Here is a 21284-nt window from a genome sequence, read left to right as displayed (position 1 = left end):
GAAGCCCCTCTTAGGCGGAAGCAACGTGAAACTGATGTCAAAGACTTAGAATGTCACTGAAGGGAGTGCCAGCCGGATCAGCCACTCAACTCCCCCAGCTGACAGAGGAGGAAAGCAAAGCCAGAGATGGAAGAAATTCATCCAAAGTCACCTGGAAAGGAGGCAGAGGAGCCGGGGCTTAACCCTGGGTCTTCTGGTTCTCTCTTGCCTCCCACCAAAACCCAGGAGAAATCTTGAAGGCTATTCCTGAACTTAATGACAGCAGGGAGCCAAACTCCGTATGAAGGATCCAGGGATCTAGATGGGAGACCTGGTTGGCCCCAGAACCCCAGAGCCGGGAGTGCAGGGGAAAAGGGGGCCAAGTGAACGGAAACCCCAGAAACCTTGAGGTAGACTGTGCCTCTCAAGGACCTTAAGCTTAAGGGATGCAGAGCCCTGGTGGAAGGCACAAAGCATCTCTCACCGGCAAAAACAGAGTTAGTCACTGGTCTTGAGCAGCTCTCTGGAGGAGAAGCAGACTCACTTCTCCCAGCCCGGCCATTTCCAGGAAACACTTGGGCACTAAGCTAGAGGCAATTAAAAGGCACACTAACCATTCAAAGTCTGCAGATGTCGCTGGGACTGCTCGCTCCACACCTGGGGTGGACAGCAGGGGCTCCAGGGCAGGAGGTCTGCCTGCACTACTCCTCAAACACAGCCCAGCCCAGAGCGTCCAGCAGAGCGCCCTGTCCCCCTGGCCTCTTGTCATAATCCCCTGCCCCGCTGGGATTTAGACACCTGCTCCCCAGTGTCTTAAGACATCCTCCGTCTCCAGACTGCCAGGCTGCTGGGAGCTGGATTTGAATCTGACTGAGGCAACAGCCTCCCTCCCTCTGCAGCTGGCCTTCTCCCAAGAGTCCCAAAGCCCATCGAGGCCTCCTAGGGAGACTGGTGACATCCACGGGCAGGCTGCTAGGCCATGACCCCTGTCCATAGGACCCCTGCCCATACTCCAAGCATGGTCTGAGCCTACTCACATCAAAATCATCTGAGGTGTGTTAAAAATGCTGGTTCCTGGGCTGCCCTACGGAATCCGAACCTTGGGGTGGGGGGGTAAGGCCTGGGAATCCGCATTTTAATAGCTCCCCTCGGTAATTCTGTGGCAGCGGAAAGTTTGAGAACTGCTTTCTCACAGTGTCCCCCGCTGGCGGCATTTCTGCTGCCAACCTGACAGCTGTTACAGCTGTGTGCGTGGACACGGTTAATCTGATTTCCTGTCTGGCAGCTGTGCAGCAGGGAAGGGACAGCTGAGGGTCTCAAAAACAAGAAGAGGGGATGGGGTGGGGGGGGATGGGGGCAGGGGAGGCTGTCTGAATGGGACAGGGTGTTCAACTTTGTTCCTGAGCCCGCTTCTCCCCCCTTGGGCCGAAATCCCTACAGGGAGGGAAACAGCTGATCCAGCGGCCCCCAGTATTGGTAGAAAACAGTCTCCTCCCAGAAACCTCAGGAGCCCCCCAAGACCAGAATGGTCTCTCTTGTCGAGGAGCACAAACTTTGGAAGCGACAAAGGCAGACCCACCACATAAGGTTGTGCAGGCTGTGTACTGCACGAGGGCACCCAACTGAAGGGGCAAGCTGGGGGCTGAAGTCTAGCCCATGCTCCCAGTGCTAAGCCGTGCACTCTGGCTTGAGGATACAGCCACCTGGAAGAAGGGCCGCCTTTAAGACATTTGTACAGGGAAGCTCTCGTATGGGTTAGACGTCGCCCTACACAAAGCCCTGAGCCGGAAGCCCAGCCGTCATTTACTCTGGGACCTTGCGCAAGTTCCTTAACTTCTCAGATCCTCCTCAATTGTAAAACATAGCTATTAATACCTTTCCGAGGGAGATAAGGTAAGGAAAGCACCCTAATACCCATCATTTAGTAGATTATAATATTAATTCCCCTCCCACCCCAGTCTCGCACTTCCGACCTACCCACACCCCTATGCCTACACACCCACCTACCTAGCCAAGCTTGGAATGGTATGAAGAACGTGAATAGGAATATCCAGGGGGAAACCTCAATACCAAAACCAAACCCCAAGGCACTTCCCTACATCCACGGCATCCCTTCCTGGCATAAGCGGGATTCACACCCTCCCTCACTGGGGAAAGAAGACTCCTCCTCCACGCCTGCTTTTAACATCCTACACGTTGCCCAAGCAGCAGCGCGCTGCCCAGTCCAGGCCAGAAGGAAATCCAAGGCCCAACAGAAGGGAGGCAGGGGATCCCGCAGCACTGCATCCCTGGGAAACCCTCACCAGAGTTCAAGCTCCTGGGCTCCCCGAGCCGGGACCGAGCCTGTACGAGAGGGGTGTCCACTGTGTGCTGGGCTGTTGCGGGAGGAGCCAGGCAGAAACCCCATCTATCAAGGAAGACCTGACAGCACTAGCAGAAGCTGTGTTTTGTCCCCGTCCTCAAGCAGGAACAGAGGAGAGCACCCAACATCCTTCGTGCGCTCGCCTGCCAAGACTCTGGCTCACCCACCAGGGCAACTTACCATATCTGTCTATTCACCTAGAGGGCCAAGCCCCAGAATAGAGCCCAGGAATCCTGCTGTGAACCCTGGATGCCAGTCCCCTCAAGCAACATTCATTCATCCATGTGCCAGGCACTGTGCTAAGTGCGCACAAGACAGTCCAGAGAGCCAAGGATGCCCCTAAAATAGGGCTCCAAAGACTTACTGCTGGAGCGGGCAGCGAGTTCGGGGCAGACACCCACCGTGGAAAGCCCCTTTTCCACAAACCCTCCGGCTGGGGAGGCCTGGCAACACACACGGCCCAAGAAGCGTCCCTGGACACCTGCTTTTTTAGCCACAGGCTTTTGCATCCTGTCTGGAGACTGATCAAGAGATGGAGAGAGGAGGTGGCGGGGGAGGGTTGGGGGGGGAACACCAGGCTGCCTGGCCCTCATGGCCGTGTTTATCCGGGGTGGATTTTTTTTTAACCCAAAGGTTAAAGCGTTTCTATTTGAAACATCTATTTACATTCCAGAGTCCAAAAAAAAAAAAACAAGGCAGCCGAGCTCCAGGCCTATATCTGTCCCCAGCCGCGTCACAGACACAGCATCAGAGCTGCGCAGGGGGAACATTCTTAGCCCTCTCCCCGAGCCGCTGAGGTGACTCACGCCTCCCTCCTGCCAGCACGGACCACGCCACCGCTCAGAAGGCTAGGCAGTGTGCATGTGTCGGGGTGGGGGGTGGGGGGAGGGACTGGCTGGGGGGGGGTCTATGCAGGGACAGGGAGCCTTAGGGAAGTGATGGGATCAGCAAGGTTCCAGCCTGCAAGGACTCTGGGGCCCAACTAGAAAGAGGATGAGAGAACGTGCTGAGGAGGAAACTTCAGGCCAAGTGCCAACTGCTTCTGGGAGGCAAGGGGCAGCGGGGACAGGATGGGTGGGCTGCTATGGCATCTGCCGAATGGGGCAGAACCACCCCCCAGGCAGATGCTCTGCACCGTCAGCCCTTTGCTTGGCAAGGGACCACCTTGACTCCCAGAGGCTTCAGGGTAGGAGCGAGCAGGCAGGTCTTTAGCTAGAGCTGTGAGCTCCACTAGACCAGGGCTAGAACGGCCCTCTGTGTTTACACCCCTCCCAGGGGACTGTGCAGAGACTCTGCACGGCTGGCCCCAAGGTTCCACCCCCCCCCCATCCCAGGGGCCTGCACGGGCACTCTCAGGGCTGGTCCCCAGGGTTATGCCGCGACCTTAGGAGACTACATGGGCATCCCTGCTCAGGCAGACGGTAGGCTGGGTTTGAAGGCTTTTCCAAATGTTCCCCAAACCTCCATCCTCTCACACATCCCAGTCCAGCTGCAACCTTATCCCTGGACGGCTTAGAGTCAAATCACTGGCACTTGCACAGGCACATGGCTCCCACCTTCCAGTTCAAAGCCTGGGACCCACACCCACATATCCAGAGGCAAAGACTCCCCATACATACACACACAGACGCCCACACCCAAGTGCCAAGCCACTGCCAGGAGGGGCCGAGCGGGCATGGGTCCAGCAGGCCCCTCCCTAGAGGAAGCATCTTGTGGTGCCGGCCTGGTGGGGAGGCTGTGCCAGGAAGGCCTGATGCTGCCAACAGGTTCCTGGGAGGGAGGGAAGGAGTGGCCCAGCTCTGGGGGACGCCACCCCCAGCCAAGAGCCAAAAAGGTCCCCGCTGAGAAGGTGGGAGGGCTAGGGAGTCCTCAAGCCCTGTGAGCCTGAGTAACATTCCTTCATCCTCATGGGCTGAGAATAAACCAAAGCCTGGGGGGAGGAGAGGTATGGGGGAGCCAGAAGCCAAGGCAGCCAAAACCCCCAACATCCCAGCTGCCGGCCTCTGCCTACCTCCACCACAACTGCATCAAGCCTCCTCCCCAGGTGTGTGATTCCCAGGGCACTCCTGACCGGGCACCGGCAGAAATCACTGCACTGGACCCTCTGACCCTAAGAACCCAGCCAGAGGAGTGGGGGTAGCCTTTATTCTTATGGACACTCGGGCTGTGGGTTCCTCCCTTGTCCAGACCCGGGGAGCAGACAGCCTGGAGGCAGGTCACTGACCCACTTCCTCCCCTCTGACCATGGTGCCAACTAGGCCAGGATCCTCTAGTAATCCACAGCCCCCAGCAGCTGATGTCGACCCTGCCTGAGGCCAAAGGGACTCGAAGAGATGCAGCACAGTGCAGCTGGAGGGCATGGTGGGAGGGCAGGTTTGGGCCCAGGGAGAGCAGGGAAGCCCATCCCAGTAAGCACACCTCCCCTGACTGCACATATCCTCAACAAAGACCTCCAGGAAGATCCAAGCAGGACCCCACCTGGGTGAGACTTGGAGCCAGACGCTCAGCCCCAGAGACAAGGATGCCCAATGGCAGAGGGCAGGCAGGGACACCGAGGCACTTACCTGCCACAGGGAGGCCATGTAGAGGGGTCCGAGGCAGGATTTCCAAGGATGGTTCCCGGCCTGGCATCCCATCTGCTGAGAAACAGGATTCCGTCTCATAGATGGTCTGCAGCATCTCCACAAGCCCCTGAGCCTTGGGCACCAGCAGCATGCCCGGCAGGGGGCCGCCTGAGGCGGGAGTCGGCCAAAGGGAAGGTGGCTGGGCGGGGCCCTCGCTGCTCAGGGGCTCCCTCAGGCCACTGCTGCTGGGACCCGCGCTGCGGGGAGGTGCCTCATCCGGCCTGGGCACTGCAGGCGGCAGGAGGAGCCAGGAGCCCCGGAGCCACAGGCCCAGCTCCCTGCTAGAGGGGCATCCAACCACTGGCCCTTCCAGAGCTCCCAGAAGCGGGTATGGCTGAGCACTCAGGGGACAGGAAGGGGAGCTGAGCAGGCAGGCGGGCTCTCTGCGTTCCCTCCCAGCCCTGGGTGACAGCTCTGGGCCCGGCTCCCTGCTCCTCCTTCCCGAATGAGCCGCCGGCAGCTGGCAGGAGACTGAAATAGCAGTTGGGGGAGGGCCCTGTCTATAAATAGGTGGAGCATGCTCAGGGAGCCGCCGGCCGGCTGCCAGGAGCCCGGGCCTGGCGGAGGCCCCGAGTGGGGGAGGGGGAGGCGCGTTCCACCCCAGGAGGAAGCGCCAGGCAGGGGGATGGGGACAGGGGAGGGCCTGCATTCAGGGCCAACGCCACAGAGCCGGGTGGCCAGAGCCTGCGCCGGGGAAGGGCACACGCTGGAATACCCACGCATCTGGGAGCAGCTCTGGCGCTGCTCTTGGCAGGCGAGGGGCTAGAGACCAAAAAGCCAGATTTCCTTCTCTATCTGCCCTCTCGCCATCCAGAGCAAGTAAAGGAGCTGGAAGGGTCTGGGAGAGGGTGGCAGACAGGGCCACCTGGCCTAAACTTGCATCTTCCCTGGAGTCCCTCTAACAGCCGACGGATGGGAGTTGATTTAATTTCTGCCCTCTTTCCAAGCTGGGGGGTGGCTCCCCCACCCCCTCGACCAGCAGGGAGACCCCCGAGCGGCAGCTAAAGGGCAGCTCCCTCCTACCCATTAGGGGTGTCACCTCCAGAGGCTGCTCGGCTTCCTTCCAGGGGGCAGGGAGACTCTTCCTGGACGGGCCTCACCCCACCCAGGGAAGGGCACCTGGGAGCACCTGCCCGTCCTCAGAGCACAGGTAGCTCTTCCTGTGGCAGTGTGCCAGGTGTAATGCTAAGAGCAGCACATACATCACCTCGTTTATTCTGCACGATGACCTCAGAAGAGAGGTGCAGACGGGGAAACCGAGGCACAGAGAGATGAAGTCACTCACCCTAGGTCATACAGCTGTTTCAGTGGTAGGTCTGGGATGTCTGAAGTTCAAGTCTGAGCTCTAACCACCACAGCCCACTGCCTCCTGCACAGGGAGCACACGAAGCTGCCCCAGGGTTTCCATTAACAGGTATAATGACCCCCAGTACCAAGGCAGGAAGAGACTTGAGGTTGGAGCCCCTTCAGGAAGAGTCAAGGGGCTGCCAGCATCCAGCCCTTCCCCACCAGCCAGCAGCCCCAGGCCTGGCAGAGCCGCCCCGGCTCCTGGGGCCCTGCTGGCACCTAAGGCTAGAGCGCCATGAGGACTGGTGACACCCGCTTACCCAGCCCACTGCTGGCCCATCCCTCCTCCTGAGGTTGTGCCTCCCACTTGGCCCCCTGACCTCACTGGAGCCTTTTAATAGCCTGGTTATTCCTGGGTCTGTGTCCCCCTCCCCCTTCCTGACGTCACAGTGGCTATTTTGGAGCCCCCTCCTGGCCCCCTTTGCCCCCAACTCTAGGCATGGAGCCAGGGACACCTGTCCTCTCCCTGGACTGGATGACCTCACCCTCCTGTCGGGAGCCCAGGAGGAGCTGGCCAACCAAGGTCACAGTAGCTGTGGCTCCCGCCAGCTGGGGATGGCAAAGGGGCCTCCTGCCCTCAGGTGGGAGGATCACATGGATGGGTAAGTGGCAGAGGTGGGCTTTCCCAGGCCCTAGACTGGCTGGCAAGATGTACATTGAGGGAGTTGGAGGTCAACAGGAACGAAACAAAGCTCTGGAGCCTCAGCTTCTCAGCCAGGGCAGACTCCAGAAAACTGGTGATGGAGCAATGCTCCCCACAGAGCTCTGGAGTCGGTGGACATTTCAGGGTAGGTCTGGGGACTTTGCTCAGCACCCCTTGCCCCAATCTCATCCTAGCCAACCAGGCTCTCTCAAGAGCAAGGGAAGGGAAGGTCAAGGTCTCCTTAACAGGTGACAGGCAGCAGACTCAAGGGAACCCAGAAAGCTGGGGGCAGCAGCCCCTCCCAGCCAGGACTCCACCCACCCACGCTGAAAGCAACCAGAAGGGCTGGCTAGCCCTGTCCTGACTCTCTCTGCCTGCCCCAGGCACAGGAGAGTATGGTAGGGCAGCCCTGTTCTGGAAGAGAGGAAATCATCAGTTACAGTGACTCAAAAGCAGGGGCGCCAGAACGTGGAGCAGTCAGAAACCTAAGCAAACACAACTCCCTGTTTAGGAAAGCTGGGAGCACCCAGGAGACTGGGCACCCAGAGGTGGCCAGAGCTGGGGACTCGGGGCAGTTCCCAGCACTACTATGACTTCCAGTAACAGCTTGAAGTGGGAAGTGAAGTGTCAGACACAGTCAGCCAATCCTCAGTGTAGTTCCCAGAATCCTCCAGGGGAATAAGACAGGAGGCCTGGGATGGGGACAAGTGTCTTTTTTTTTCTTCGGAGATTCAAGTCATGCAACAAAGTCTTCCTAATGTCTAACCGCCATCCTTCTCGCTTTCGAGCCCCTCTCCTTGTGGTTCACGTCTCTTCTCCATCCCCACGCATCTAGCTCTCCCATGTGTCATCCCACAAACCTTAGAGAGCACCCACAAAGCGTGGGTTACAGGAGCCTCAGTAGGAACAGGCACCGACCCCTCCCTGGTGCCGCAATGACCTTGCTCACTCTGCTCCCTCCCCTGAAGGCTGGGCTCAGGCCTCCTAACCCTCTAAACCTGGAGGAGGAGAACCTAATGTGGCTCCTTGAGCTCTCGAAGGCGCCCACTTCCTGGGCTCAAGAGGCTGGAGTGGGGGCCTGACCGAAAAGAAAAAAGCAAAGTCTGCTCTGTGCACAGTAAAAAAGCCAAGGGCTGGCCGGGGAGCACCCCAGATGGAGTGTGCGGGGCCAGCTGCCCTGGGGTCCTGGAGATATAGGGCCTGCCTGCCCTCCGGTTCTCTCCTGCCCTCGCGGCCCAGTCATGCTGGAGCCCGTCAGCATCGCCCAGGAGCTGCCATGCGCCAGGTCCCATGCTAGGTGCTGGCTGAACCCTCTTCATTTGAGACCAAGTCTGGGAAAAATGTGAACACCTACTTTGGCATCTTGCACATCCCCTCAGGGTTGACCCTGCCTCCTCCGGACGTCCCGTGCTAAGCCTTCAATCCCTCTGGAATGATGGGACAGGGGAGGGGAGAGTGGGGCAGATCCTGATCTATAGTGAGCACAGAGGTGTGCCAGGGGGGCATCTAAGTGGAGAAGGGACACCAGAGTCCACTTCCCAGACCCCCCGCCCCACGCCGACTCTGACCCACTTTCTCCGCCTTCCCTGGGGGCTCAGAGGCAGAGCCCAAGGCTGGGAGGCGGGACGCCGAGGTTCCTGGCTCCACCCCACGCCTATGCCCCAGTTTCTCTGGTCACCCAGAAAGGAGGGGGCAGCCAGGAAAGGGAAGGAGAGAAAGTGTGCAGCGAGCTGGGAGGTGCTGGGCCAGCAGGTGTTGTCATGAAGCTTCTCTCCCTCCCAAGCTGGGGCTAAGGAACCTGGCCACCTTCTCTCCTGGGGCCCTGTCGCCCCACAGACTGGCTCGAGCCTCACCCTTGCCCTCTCCTCTGGGCAACAGCATGGAGGACAGGGCGGGGACCAGAGTGGGCCCAGGCTGGCCAGGGGCACATTCTGTCAGTCCTTCAGTCCCACTAAGGGGAGCAGAAATGAAAATATAGCCTCGCTCCTCAAGTCCCCCGTTGCCTGAAGAGAAGCCAGCCCCCGGGCAGTGGCCTCCGCAGGGAAGCGGGCAGCCCATCAGCGGCTCTGCCTGTACTCCCGAGACTGCAGGAGAGGCAAATCAGGTCAAACGCTGGCCCTCGGCCCGGCCCAGAGGTAACTGGATCAGCTCCCACTCCCCGGGGAGGACGGGCGAGCCCCAGAAGTAAATCTCTCCAAATCTCTACCTGCCACCCCTCACCCGGAATGTGCTCTCTTACTAACTTGTTTGCTATGAAGGCCGGGGTGGACCATCTTCTATTTTTCTTTTCCAAACAGGAAAGTTCCTGCACTGAGAGAAATGGAGGGAAACTGCCCCTCACCAAGGCCTGCCGTTCTGCGCCCTAAGGAGAGAGAAGTGAGTCTCGGGACGGGGTGGGAGGTGCGCAGGGGCCGGGGCACCCAGGCCCCGGGTACTAACCGTTCTCATCCCCACCTCTATCCCCAGCCCCACAGCCTCATGCTCTTCCTGGGGCACCCTGTGAGGTGTCTACCCGGGATGTGGACACCCAGCTACAATTCGTGGTTTCATCTGACTTCCGTGGAGTCCAAGCATGTGGTTTCCAGGCTTCTGCCAGGCGCCGGACACCCGCAGCCCCAGCCCAGATGCCACCCTGAGCTCTGGGAATGGCAGATGCTGGGCCCCTCGAAGGGGGAGGCTGTGTGGAGGCTGGCCCCCTCCCTGGGCCAGAGCAGCTGGAACTCCACAAGCGGGAGAGCCAGGCCCGGAGCCCCGGGAAAACTCGGTGGGAAAGACTTCAGGGCGCTGCCCTGAACAATGACGACGATCCCAGCTCTGAGGTCTGGCCACAGTCCTAAAACCAGCTTCCCAATCTCTGGCCCCCTCTCTTTCTCCCTCCTTCCTGAACACGAGAAGACGGCATCTCCCCCTGCTGGGGGGAGCGGGAAAGCCAGCCAGGAGGCACGGCCAATTCCATAGGCCCCACTCTGGAGGCCCCTCCTGGCCCGGCTCAGCGCAGATGGATACCTCCAGCCCCTGCCAGCCCTGGCACCAGTGGCTACAAGGGGGACTCGGACCACCTGCATGTGGAAAGGCAACCCACTGACCTGATCTATCTGAGGCTGATTACCTCAGCCTTTCACTGTAAGGGAATAAAATCCCAAAGCTGGAAGACGTCCTCCCCAAGCCACCAACGCATGCCTCTGGGAGGTTCCTGTTCCCTTGGCCAAGGGTTAGACCCCAGGCCCGGTGTGACTGGAAGTGGCTCCTGGACAGGTCAGCATAGTAGCTCAGAGGAAGGGAGCGGTTGGCACCCCTGCCGGGCACAACTGACCCTGCAAGGGGCAGTGTCCAGCTGAGATGGCCGAGGGGCTGATGAGAACCCACCAGGCCTCTCCTTCCCTTCGCCAGCCCCACCTCAGAGGAGGAAGCAGGAAGTCAGGGCAGCCCCCCTCCAGCACCAGAGTCACACAGACCTCTCCACGTCTAACACCTGGCACAGCCCCTGCAGGGGGAATGGAGGCAGGCAGAGGCGGGAGGACCTGAGGGGGAGCCACAGACCCTGCAGGAGGGGGCCCATGGGCAAAGCTGACCTGGTAAGTCTCAGGAGCCCAGCCTCCTCCAGCTGGCTCTCTACTCTCTCTGTGCCCGGGGTATGTCATGCTGGAAAGGGAAAGGGGAGGGGGCACAGCCTTGACCAAAGCCAAGCAATCCCGCCAGCTTCGGCTTCCCTGAATCGAATCTGCTGGAAGCCCTGGGGCCGTGGTCAGGGCCACAGGTCGCCAGCAGGGGATCCTCACAACAGGAAGCATGAGATTCAGCACAGTGACAAGGACAGGGAACGAGAGGCGAAGGGGCCTGCATGCCTCCCTGCTGCTGCTCCAGTACCATCCTGCAAGTGGGTTTTGGTCTCTAGGCCCCAGTTTCCCTATCTCTAAAGAAGGAGAAATAGCTCCCACCCCTACAGAAAAAGATGTTAAGTGACCGGATGGCCTGTGTGGGGGGGGTTAAAGTTGAGCAAGATGGACTCTGATCCTTTAAGTCTGTGCAGAAGGAGACAGCCAAGGAGGGAAGGCAGTTATTACTCTGACCACGCTGACCCAAGACCCCCCTGTGACACTCCTGAGGGTCCATCTCAGGCCATTTGGACACATCCTCACGGGCACGAACCCAGACCCACCCGTTCACAAAGCTGCCTGGAGTCCCACCCCTAGACTATTTCTGGAAGCACTAGGCAGGCTCCCACGAGCAGAGGGGAATAAGAAACCTCAGAGACCCCAAATTAGGACTCTCCCATGTCCAGGGCATGTCTACCTGGACTCAGAGGAGAGAGCCGAGTCTCCTCCGCCAACGTGTCACTGCACGCCCACCCCAATACCACATATCCCAACACAGGCTAAGGCTGAAGGCCCTGCAGAGCTCCACTAAGAATAAAGTATGGAACACAGAGAAACACTCCACCAGGAAGAGGACACCACCACAGAAAAGGAAGCTGGACGTTCAGCTATCACAGGGACCTTCTTCCAACATCATCCCCGGACCGCCTGCAGAGGTTCAGGGGCACACATCCCCTCAGCCCTGCCTGTCCTGGTGAACAGGGCAGGGTGGCACGGAATTGAAGTCCCCCGAGTTGAGAGGGCAGGCCTGGAGACAGAGTTGAACCCATGCCCTCCCAGGGCCAGCGACCGTCAACCCATCAGTTTCAGGTCTACCCCATGGTCAATCACTTTGGGTTTGCCTCTGTCCTTTTCTCACGATGCTTCTCCACTCCTGACCCCTTGTTCCCTTACGGCTCAGACCCTGAAGGGCAGCTGGCCTGGGCTGGATACCCATACAGCCCATTACATCCAAAGCCACCCCAGGTGCCTTCTCCAGCCTCCCAGCTCTTACCCGACTCGGTGGGAGAGTTCATGCCGGCTCTGGGCCCGCAGGAAGCTGGCGTTGGGGGCTGGGACGGGAGGGGGTGGAGCTGCGGTGATGTCAAGAGAGACAGACGATAACAGACAGACGGACGGGACAGGAGCCCGGGGCCGCTGTGCCTCTAACGCCCATCCGAGGCCATCCTTCGGGGCGAGGCAGTCAGGCACTCAGAACGGCATCCCTGGGGAGAGATGGAGCAGGGTTAGAGGTCCCCAACTCTGGAATCTGAGAGTCGAAGGAGACCTTGGAGCTTGTCAGTTACACCTAGGGAAGAGAGGGAGGGCCACAGGCCCAGGGGCACAGAACTGGACCAGACCCTGGTTTCTTCTCTTTCTAATTGGTGAGGACGTCAGCCCTCAAGGGAAGGGAAATGGCTACAGTAGCCACAACAAAATTCTTTTTTAGGTGACAATGTCCACTGCCAGGTGGGGAGACCTCACAGACTCCCAAGGGTGCCTGACGTGGGAGATGGTGCTCACCAAAGGAGAAAGTGCAGGGAAAGTGCTTCTGAACTCTGTCCAGGGCAGTGGGGAGACGCAGGGCTGACCTGGAGCCCCTCGCAGAACTTAAGGGAGAGACTGGTATCCCAGCCCCAGTAGCCTGAGGTGGGACTCTCATCTTCTCCCTACTCCCTGATCCTTGTGCCACCCAACTCTGGAAACGTGATGTGCTTCTGTCTTGGTCTCCCCCATTCAACAACAGGTCAGAAAAAAGAGGGCAACAATTGCTTTTCCTCTACCCATTAACCATGCTGTTTCCAAGAATTTCGAAAGACAGAGACATTCATCCCACATCCGGTGCCCTCTGGACTGGGGGTCCAAGGCCCAAGCCCAGGGCCTTGTGTGTGTTGTATAGGTTGTGCCCTGTGCAACGAGGTCTGAAATCCAGCCTTTGCTCTGCCTGCCAAGCTACACAGGTTAAATCCACCCAGAATAAGGGACACCGTTTTCCAGTTTGTACAAAGGCACCAAAAGGCCCAGCAGTACAACCTGCTGAGGCCAATACAGTAAGAGAGGATGTCCCCATATTACAGGACCATGAGTTTGCCAACCTGTCCCCACCTCTCCAGCTCCTCACCTCGCTCCAGCCCCACAGCTAGTCCTCAAGCCTCAGACACTACACACGCACCCACCTGGGCCCATCCCTAAACAGTCCACGATCCACCCTAGACACGATCTCATTCGTTTTCTTCCAGATGAAGGCAGGCCCTCCAACACCCAGTGAAATCGAGGTAGCTGGAAGCGATCGATGAGGCTGAGATTTAAACCCTAACTCTGCTCCCCAAACTAGGAAGAGACACTCAGCTCCAGCCCAGGACAGCCCACCTCCTGGCAGGATAAATTCTCGGTAAGCTCTGCATTCTCAAGGATCGCCAGGCGTGGGGTCCATTTGGAGCCGAGGAGCGCAGGAGTCAGCCACGGCAGGGACACAGGAACATACACACAGACATGCACACATGTGTGCCATGCACAGAGTAGGAAGACCTCAAGTCCTCCTAGGCCTGCTGCCCCCTAGGTTTGGACTCTGTAGCTGGAGAAAGGTGCACTCAGATGGGGAGGTGGGAGGAGGCAGAGAGAAGGGGCTGAATTGCTCCCAGCAGGTACAGGTGTGGGGCGAGGACAAAAGAGGCTGCGCAGGACTGGGGCCAAGCTCAGGAAGGCGGCAGGTGGGCTTGTTGGTGCCCTGGCAGGGCCCGCGTGGGCAGACAGCTCAGCCCATGCCCACCCCGGGGCTGGCGTCCAGCCCTGCTCACACCCTTTCCCATGGGCTGGGGAACACAGGTTCAGAAATTCCCACGATTCCCAGCAGCCCGAGTGCCCCAGCCCATCTCCTTAGTGAAAGGAACCTCCACAACAGGGCACTCAGGAGGGGCAGAGCCTCCATGGTACACAATCTGCGTTAAGATCTGCCCTGAGCCCCCATCTTCCTCACCCCCTGGGGAGAAGAGGAAGGGAGGGGCTCCTAGAACTCCCGAGGGGCTCAGGACTCTGTTAGGCTGCACTCCTGCCCACCCTGCAGGATGCAGCAGGACCCCGGACCCCCATCCACCTGTGGAGAGTGTCTGCCAACACCCCCATCAAGCCTCCCTGGGAAACAAAGCAGCATTCACGGTCTAATCAGGACAGACAGGACAGGTGGAGATTTTGGACTAAGGAGGGCCATGCAAGGGGAAAGGGCAGCTTTACGGTTAAAACCTGAGCTGTTGGGTGCCTCCTCGGCCAGAGAAACTCACTGCTGACCATTTGTTGTAGGAAGGTCTTTGTGGGCAGTCAGGGACCAAGGGCTGTGTGGCTCCTGGCACTTTGCTGCCAAACCAGTGAGCAGCCTGGCTTCCGTGACATCCCAAGTAGGCAGACCCCAGGGCCCTGGCCCCATCCCCTGAGAACTCTCTCTTCCAGTCAGACCTCTGTCCCACTCCAGGATCCAAACCCACTTCCCACCTCCAGCCAGGACGGCAGGTAACCTGCTGCATCTCACCCTACAAGCTCATGGCTAAGCCGGAGGAGGAAAGGCAAAAACCCTAGGGGAATATCCCGCGCTCCATTCGCGAGCAATAAAAACTCTGGCAGAGGGTGGCAGAAGGGCAGACAAGTGAGGGACATGAGGAGGATGCAATGCCTCAAAGGCCAGAAGTTCACAGTGCTGCCCTGCAGGCATCTTGTCCCTCAAGGAAGCTGAACTCCAGCACCACCAGGTAACCGCTCTGCCAACACACCAGCTCCAGCCCTGCCAGAGGCAGGCCCAAGTCCTGAGCACTGAGGCTGGGGGCCTGTCCCCAGCTCAAGGCAGCCAGGTGGGCTGTCTGAGCCAAATCCTGTGAGCCTGAGACTGCTCACGATATGAGATGTGCCCCAAAGACGCCATCAGAAAGCTACGAGCCCAGACAGCCCATCTCAAGGCACAAAGGAACTCTCATCTTGACCCCTCCTGACCGTGGCCACGGCCGATCGCTTTCCCCAGCCTCCAAAAGCTTCCATCGCCGTGTGCCTTCCCCCAAGTTGGCCCACCAGAAGCCTGCAGACATCAGAGCCAGGAGGGGTGGCTGACTTGGATGTCCAGGGCCCAAACTAACGGAGGGGGGAGGACAACAGGGGAGGAAAAAAGGCACCAGGCTGACAAATTCATTTTTGCAATCGGCCCATCTCTGTTTGTCTGCTCAGACGCAGCTCCAGGCATCTGCACAAGCCAGATGGACGAGGCTGCTATTTCTAGAAAAAGAAAAAGGGTGTGGGGGGGGGGTGAGAGGGGAGGGAGGGGCAAGACGGAGGCAAAGGGCAGAAGACCGGGTCTGTTTGCCCTAAAACCTCACGCAGAACGGTACCCCCTCACCAGCACTACCAGACAGAGTCCCCATCCAAGAAACGGCTGGGGCCGAGGCTGGGGTGAGGGGGGGTGGGGGAGAAGAAAGGCAGAGAAAGTTTAAGTAGCCAAAGTCGGCTACAATAGGCCCCCTCACGGGCTGCGCCAGGTTTTCATTCATGAGGAAGCAACAGTGCTCCAAAAGTGCCAAGAACCGCACCCCCTCGCCGTCTCTCCCCCACCCCCACCAACAGGAGTGCGCCCTCCAGCAGGCTGGCTGAGCCTGATGCCGTGTTCCAGACATCCCTCCTCAAAGGGATGTGAGTAGGAAGAATTAATTATTAAAGAGCAGCTGGTACTTCGGCACCAACTGCACTCCCCCCAGCTCCTATAGCTGATGCCCCCTCCCCCCTGCAGAAACACAAACTCCCCGCCCCACACCACCCCCCCCCCAGCCCCAGCCCCCATTTCGAAACACACAGCTAAGATGCCACCCCTAGGGAAGGGAATGCAAACCTTTGTCTCTGCAGCTACTTAGAGTGGGTGGGGCATGTGATAGTGCTGCCCTCCCCCCCCCCCAGATTACTCCATCCAGCCACAGAGGAGGATATATTGGGAAGGGGAGGCTGGCACGGAGCTAACATGTCCTCCATCCTTGCCCCCAAGTAAACTGCACCTGGTATGTCTCTCTGGCCCCTGGCAGGCATACATTCCCGGCATACAGTGGAGACGCTAGGGGCCCACCCCTCTAACTCAGAGACGCCCACCCTGCCTTGTCTGGACATAGCCCAGATCCAAGTCCAAGGGGAGATAGAGCAAAGAGAAGATTCAAGAGAAGGGGCAGGAGGCAAACTAAGGGCTCCCCAAGCTTTGTGTTTAAGAGGAAGAGGAAGGAAGGAAGACTGAAATGAAGAAGCAGGCAGCCCCCAACATGGCTCACCCACCATCCCCAGCCCAGCCCAGCCCAGCCCAGCGCCTAAACAGCCAGCATAGGCTCAGGGCCCCTGTTGCCTGGAACTCGAACTGAGGACCCTCCCTGCCTACATCCTCTGAACCTGAGGAGGCCCAGGGCAGGACCCAGCTCCAGGCTCCAGTCCTGCAAAGCAGTCTGGTCATGGGTCCTTCTGGCTACTCCTGATCTCCCACCCCCTGCCTCCTTTTGTTCCTATGGTCTGCTCCATCCTTCCCTCCCAGTTGGACCCTGAACCCAGTCACCACCATCATCACCCCCAGTCGCCAAAGCTCATTCCAGGCCCCAGAAGCACAGTGGTCACTGTCAGAGCGGTGGGTCTCTCGAGCACCCCCAAGAGCAACTGCAGCTGCTACCCTTCCTCTTTAGGGACACACCTCATCTCAGAAGGCCAACGGGGGATACCAGGTGGTCACCTCCTCCCCCAAACGGAGTGCTCCCACCTTCCCCTCTTCTCTCCCCACAAACAGACTCCCAGATTAATTACTTATCACCCAGCCAATTCTCATCTTCCCCAGGGGCCCAGGGAAGGGTGGGGTGGGGAAGCAGCCTACCCAAGTTAAAAGGCACAGGCAGTGTCCCTCCCTCTGTGAGATACAGACCCAGGATGAAAAATGGGGGGCCTCCACCCCAGACAAGAAGGGGGGCAGCTTTCATCTCCTAGCTCTCTCTCTCTGGCTCCAGGGTGTCAGACGGGAGAAGAGGGTGGGAACAAACGCAGTAACGCCTCACGGGGGAGGGGGTGAGAATAATGGGAGAGAGAAGTGAGGTGGGCCCGCAGGCCCCCTCCTCAAGCACGGATGTCAAGGACACAAAATCAAGGATGCGTTCTGAGGTATGGCTAGAAGCGCTGTGGGGTGGGCAGCGCCCCTCATCTCAGAGTACCAAGAAAGGGTGTCCAGCGAAGAGGGCTTTGCACAGAATCCGGGTGCAGGGCTCAAAACGCCCTGCAACGCACCACGCGCCTCCCGGGAGAGGGCAAATCAGACATCCCCGGCCGGTCTCCCGGCCATCTGGGGGTGTAGGTAGCGGGAAGACGGGCCCCTCCCTTACCTGCAGGGAAGGCGCCCCTGCCTGGGAGGGGCGGGGAGGGGCGCGCGCAGTAACCCAGAGGCCCGGCTACCGGCTGGCGATGCTCCCGGGGGGCGCCTACTGGCACCCGGGCGCCGGGAGGGAGGAAGGGGGGCGCGGAGCGCGACGCGCGCTCGGGGAGCCCGCGGGCAGCGACGGCGGGAGGAGGGGGCGCCGCGTCGAGTCCGGGGAGCCTGGGGGAGATGGGATCGGGGCTGGTGGGGCGCGCTCACCCCCTGCGGCTCGAGCTCCGGCTTCGCGGGCGGCGGCGGCAGCAGCGGCGGCGGCAGCAGCGGCAGCACCTCCTCGACGGCTCCTCCATCTTTGCGGCGGCTCCTCCGGCTCCGCTCGCCGCCGCCACCAACAACAACATTCGAGACGTCACTGCCGTCACGTGACTCGACCCGGAGCTAAAAATAGACCCAGACCACCCCCCCACACACACCCCCACCCCCAGCTTCAGCCACCAGCAACCCCTCCCCTCCTTCTTGGCCCTCCCCGCCGGGCGGGGCCAACAGCACCACCGTGACAGCTTCTAAAAGGGCCAGTACCCAGCAAAGAGTTGGGCTGGGGAGGGGAAGGAAGGCAAGGGATCGGAGCCCTGCGAGTAGTGGTTGAAGGAGCCCTGGGAGTAGCGGCTGAAGGAGCGCTGCAGGCTTACGGGCCTGGCTGCTGAGGGCTCGGCGTTTGGGATGCACGGTTTTCCTGCCTGAGCTTCCTCCACTTCCTTTTCAAACCGTGGATGGTGCAATCGTTGCCTGCCTAAGCGGCTACCCAACACGCCCTCCCGCGGTGGGGGAGGGGAACTGGGGATGGATTCCTAGGGGCTGAGAGGGCCGTGGAGGCCCCAGCTAGGGGTCCAGGCTGGGGGTGGATGTCTGGGACAAGTCTCGAACCCGCCAGTTCCGACCGCACACGCTAAATGTGTGCCAAGCAAAAAAAAAGAAAAAAAAAAAAAAAAAAAGAATGGGAAAGGCCAGGGTAGAGCTGTAATGTAGTAACAGTCCAAGGCCTTCAAAGGGAAGACTTCCGGTCCCTGGCTTCGGCGCTATCCTCTTCTACAGCTCCCCTTAGAACACAATACGAGTGAGTATGTGTGATAGAACCTAGGTGGTTTGTCAGTGACCCGGTCATTCCACTGACGAAAATGTATTCTAAGGAAATAAATATTGTTGTGCTCAAAACTGAGTATAGAAGGAAAGAGATCGCTTCTCATGATGTGAAAAGTTGGAAGCAACCTAACTATCCATCGGTAGAGGATTGGCAATAAACCAAGGCACATCCATTCAGAGGAGTACCATCCAGATCCAGACATTTAAGATGATACGTCCATAGTGACCTGAAAAGGTGCTCAAGGTATACGGTTCTCTTGAAAATCAGAAACCAAACAAGTACTACAGAATTGTTCCATTATTATAAACAACAAAAAACTAGATCCATATGTCTGAATATGTTTGTATATCAAAAAGCCTATAAGAATATATGCAAAATATTTACCTTTGCTTTCCTCTTTATCTTTTTCTGTATAGCTGAAATTTTGCAACTATCATGTGTTACTTATCTGATCGGAAAAAGTGAATATATAAATGTTTCTGTAATAAATTTATTTATCTATTTTTGGCTGCACTGGGTCTTCGGTGCTGTGTGCGGGCTTTCTTTGGTTGCGGTGAGTAGGGGCTACTCTTCATTGTGGTGCGCTGGCTTCTCACTGCGGTGGCTTCTCTTGTTGCGGAGCACGGGCTCTAGGCTTGCGAACTTCAGTAGCTGCAGCACACAGGCTCAGTAGTTGTGGCTCGCAGGCTCTAGAGTGCAGGCTCAGTAGTTGTGGTGCACGGGCTCAGTTGTTCCGCAGCATGTGGGATCCTCCCAGACCAGGACTTGAATCTGTGTCCCCTGCACTGGCAGGCAGATTCTTAACCACTGCACCATCAGGGAAGCCCAATGTTCTGTAATAAATGATAAAGGTTCTTGCTACAAAGTATCTCATGAATAGGTCCCACCTGTCTTCATCCCCACCCCTTTTCTGAAGCCAAATCATGCCTCACCTGAGATATTATAGCTGCCTCATCAACCAGTCCACTCCCCACATCCATCCCAGCCTTCTCCCAAAGTCAGAATGACCTTTTTAGAACACAAATCTAATCAAGGGAGGGCTTAAAACTTTTCCAATTTTGTCACCGAAATCTGTATCTGTCCCAGAAGAGTGGTTTTCAAACTTTAGGGTACTCACAAATTACCTAAGGAACATGTTCAAAATGCTGATTCCGGAACCCCACTGACAGAGGTGGGGATGGGGATGGGCCTAGAATCTTCATTTTTAGTAAGTACCACAGGGAATTTTGCTGCAGCTGGTCCTACTTCTCCTCATACTTGGATAAAAAACAGCCTAGAAGCTTCTACATGATCTGGTCCCACCTCACCTCACTTCCCTTAGCTCTCTATACTCCAGCCATTGTGGCTTTCTCTCATGGCCGTGAATAGTGTGTCCCTTGCTCCCCAGGACCTTTGCACAGGCTGTTTTTTCTTTCTGGAATGCTCCCTTCCCCTCTTCTCTTTGCCGAGCTAACTCTTACTCATCCATAGAGCTCAACTAAATATCACTTCTTAGGACTCTGCACTTCCACTGCCGAGGGCCTGGGTTCAATCCCTGGTCAGGGAACCAAGATCCCACAAGCTGCAAGGGCGTGATCCAAAAAAACATCACTTTCTATAAGAGGTCTTCCTTGGTCCTTTGATTAAATAAGATCCTCTTGTTACATGTGCTTTCCTTTTTAAAAAAATATTTATCTATTTTTGGCTGCGTTGGGTCTTCATTGCTGCGTGGGCTTTCTCTAGCTGTGGAGGGCGGGGGCTATTCTTTGTCGTGGTGCGTGTGCTTCTCATTGAGGTGGCTTCTCTTGTTGTGGAGCACGGGCTCTAGGCACGCGGGCTTCAGTAGTTGTGGCATGCGGGCTCAGTAGTTGTGGCTCACAGACTTAGTTGCTCCGCGGCATGTGGGATCTTCCCAGACCAGGGATCAAACCCGTGCCCCCTGCATTGGCAGGCAGACTCTTATCCACTGCGCCACCAGGGAAGCCCACGTATGCTTTCACTGATGCTGATAACAGTTTGTAACTATACATCTATTTATGGCATATGGCATCTCTTCCCCTAATGAGTGTTAAATGACTTAGCCAGGATAAGCACTTTTTGACTGTGGACTCTGAGCAGAAAGGCCACCCCAACAAAGTCATCCTGTGTTACTCCAAGACAGGGGTCTTCTTGCCTCTATCCTGTAATGATGGCGCCGCCCATTTCCCGTTATTCTTGTGCCATCTTATGGTGTCTCTTGGGTGGTTAGGTTGGGTTGGGATTTTGCTTTTTCAGTGCATATATTTTACCTCCCCAAGCAGAGTACGAGCCACTTGAGAAAAGCCGTAAGATCATATATGTTTTGTTGCCTTTCCAGCACCTAGCACATCACCTGACATATAGCAGATAAAGCTTCAGGGACACTGAAGACTCTGGAATTTCTTCTCTCAAGATCTCAGAACATGGGGAAGAATCTCCCCATGTGGTATGATAGATGTCAGTAACTGTCTTATGGCCAGGCCCTTTCCATTCCGCAGATGAAAGGACTGAGGCTCAGAGAAGCTAAATAACTTGCCCAGTCACAGAGTTCATGCAAGCAAGAACTAGGATTGAGACCCATGTCTCTCTGGCTCTCCCACCAAATACTAGGAAAAGGGCCTGGGGGAGCTGGGCTCCCAAGCCCGGCTCTCCAGCCCTGTTCTCTGTAGGTTTCTGAGATCAACACCTTGTCCCTGCCATGGCCAAATGCCCCAGAAGTTAGGAGAATTCACCATATGGGGCCCTGATGAGCCTTCAGATTTTTCCTTCTCTGATAAGTGGGGTTAAATAATTCCACATGAATTCTTCTTACGTTTCTGGAGCACAAACGGTAGGCGCTGGAGATATAGAGATGAAACTGCCTTTAAGGATCTTAGGGTCTCTCACAGAGAATAAAACTACCTTTTGTTATGAGTCCCTCGGGTGGGCCATTGCCAGGACCATTCACCATGGAAACAGGAGTCACGGGGTTGTCTCCTT

At 57.6% G+C, this 21284-nt stretch overlaps 2 protein-coding genes across 3 annotated transcripts in view; one reads left to right on the top strand and one right to left on the bottom strand.

Moving 5' to 3' along the window:
* Nucleotides 1–17558, bottom strand: part of HDAC5 (histone deacetylase 5) — a gene marked incomplete at its 5' end in the record, with an annotated part of 34793 nt that extends 17235 nt beyond the window's left edge. Inside the window, 3 exons of one of the 2 annotated variants that reach the window (XM_082861376.1) lie at nt 4906–4980; nt 11825–12035; nt 17429–17558. In XM_082861376.1, coding sequence (XP_082717502.1) covers nt 4906–4980; nt 11825–11846 — 97 coding nt within the window. Of the gene's footprint in view, nt 1–4905; nt 5057–11824; nt 12036–17428 lie in introns of those variants that run through there. The other variant, XM_082861375.1, reaches the window with a different exon arrangement.
* Nucleotides 17399–21284, top strand: part of HROB (homologous recombination factor with OB-fold) — a gene marked incomplete at both ends in the record, with an annotated part of 29376 nt that continues 25490 nt past the window's right edge. Inside the window, one exon of the mRNA XM_082860792.1 lies at nt 17399–17589. Within this exon, the coding sequence (XP_082716918.1) occupies nt 17399–17589 (191 nt within the window). The remainder of the gene's footprint in view (nt 17590–21284) is intronic.

Source organism: Leucopleurus acutus, assembly GCF_964270905.1.
Source record: "Leucopleurus acutus genome assembly, chromosome: 19".
Taxonomy (NCBI): Eukaryota; Metazoa; Chordata; class Mammalia; order Artiodactyla; family Delphinidae; genus Leucopleurus; species Leucopleurus acutus.
The sequence above is the reverse complement of the archived record's forward strand: the minus strand, read 5'-3'. Positions and strand labels throughout refer to the sequence as shown.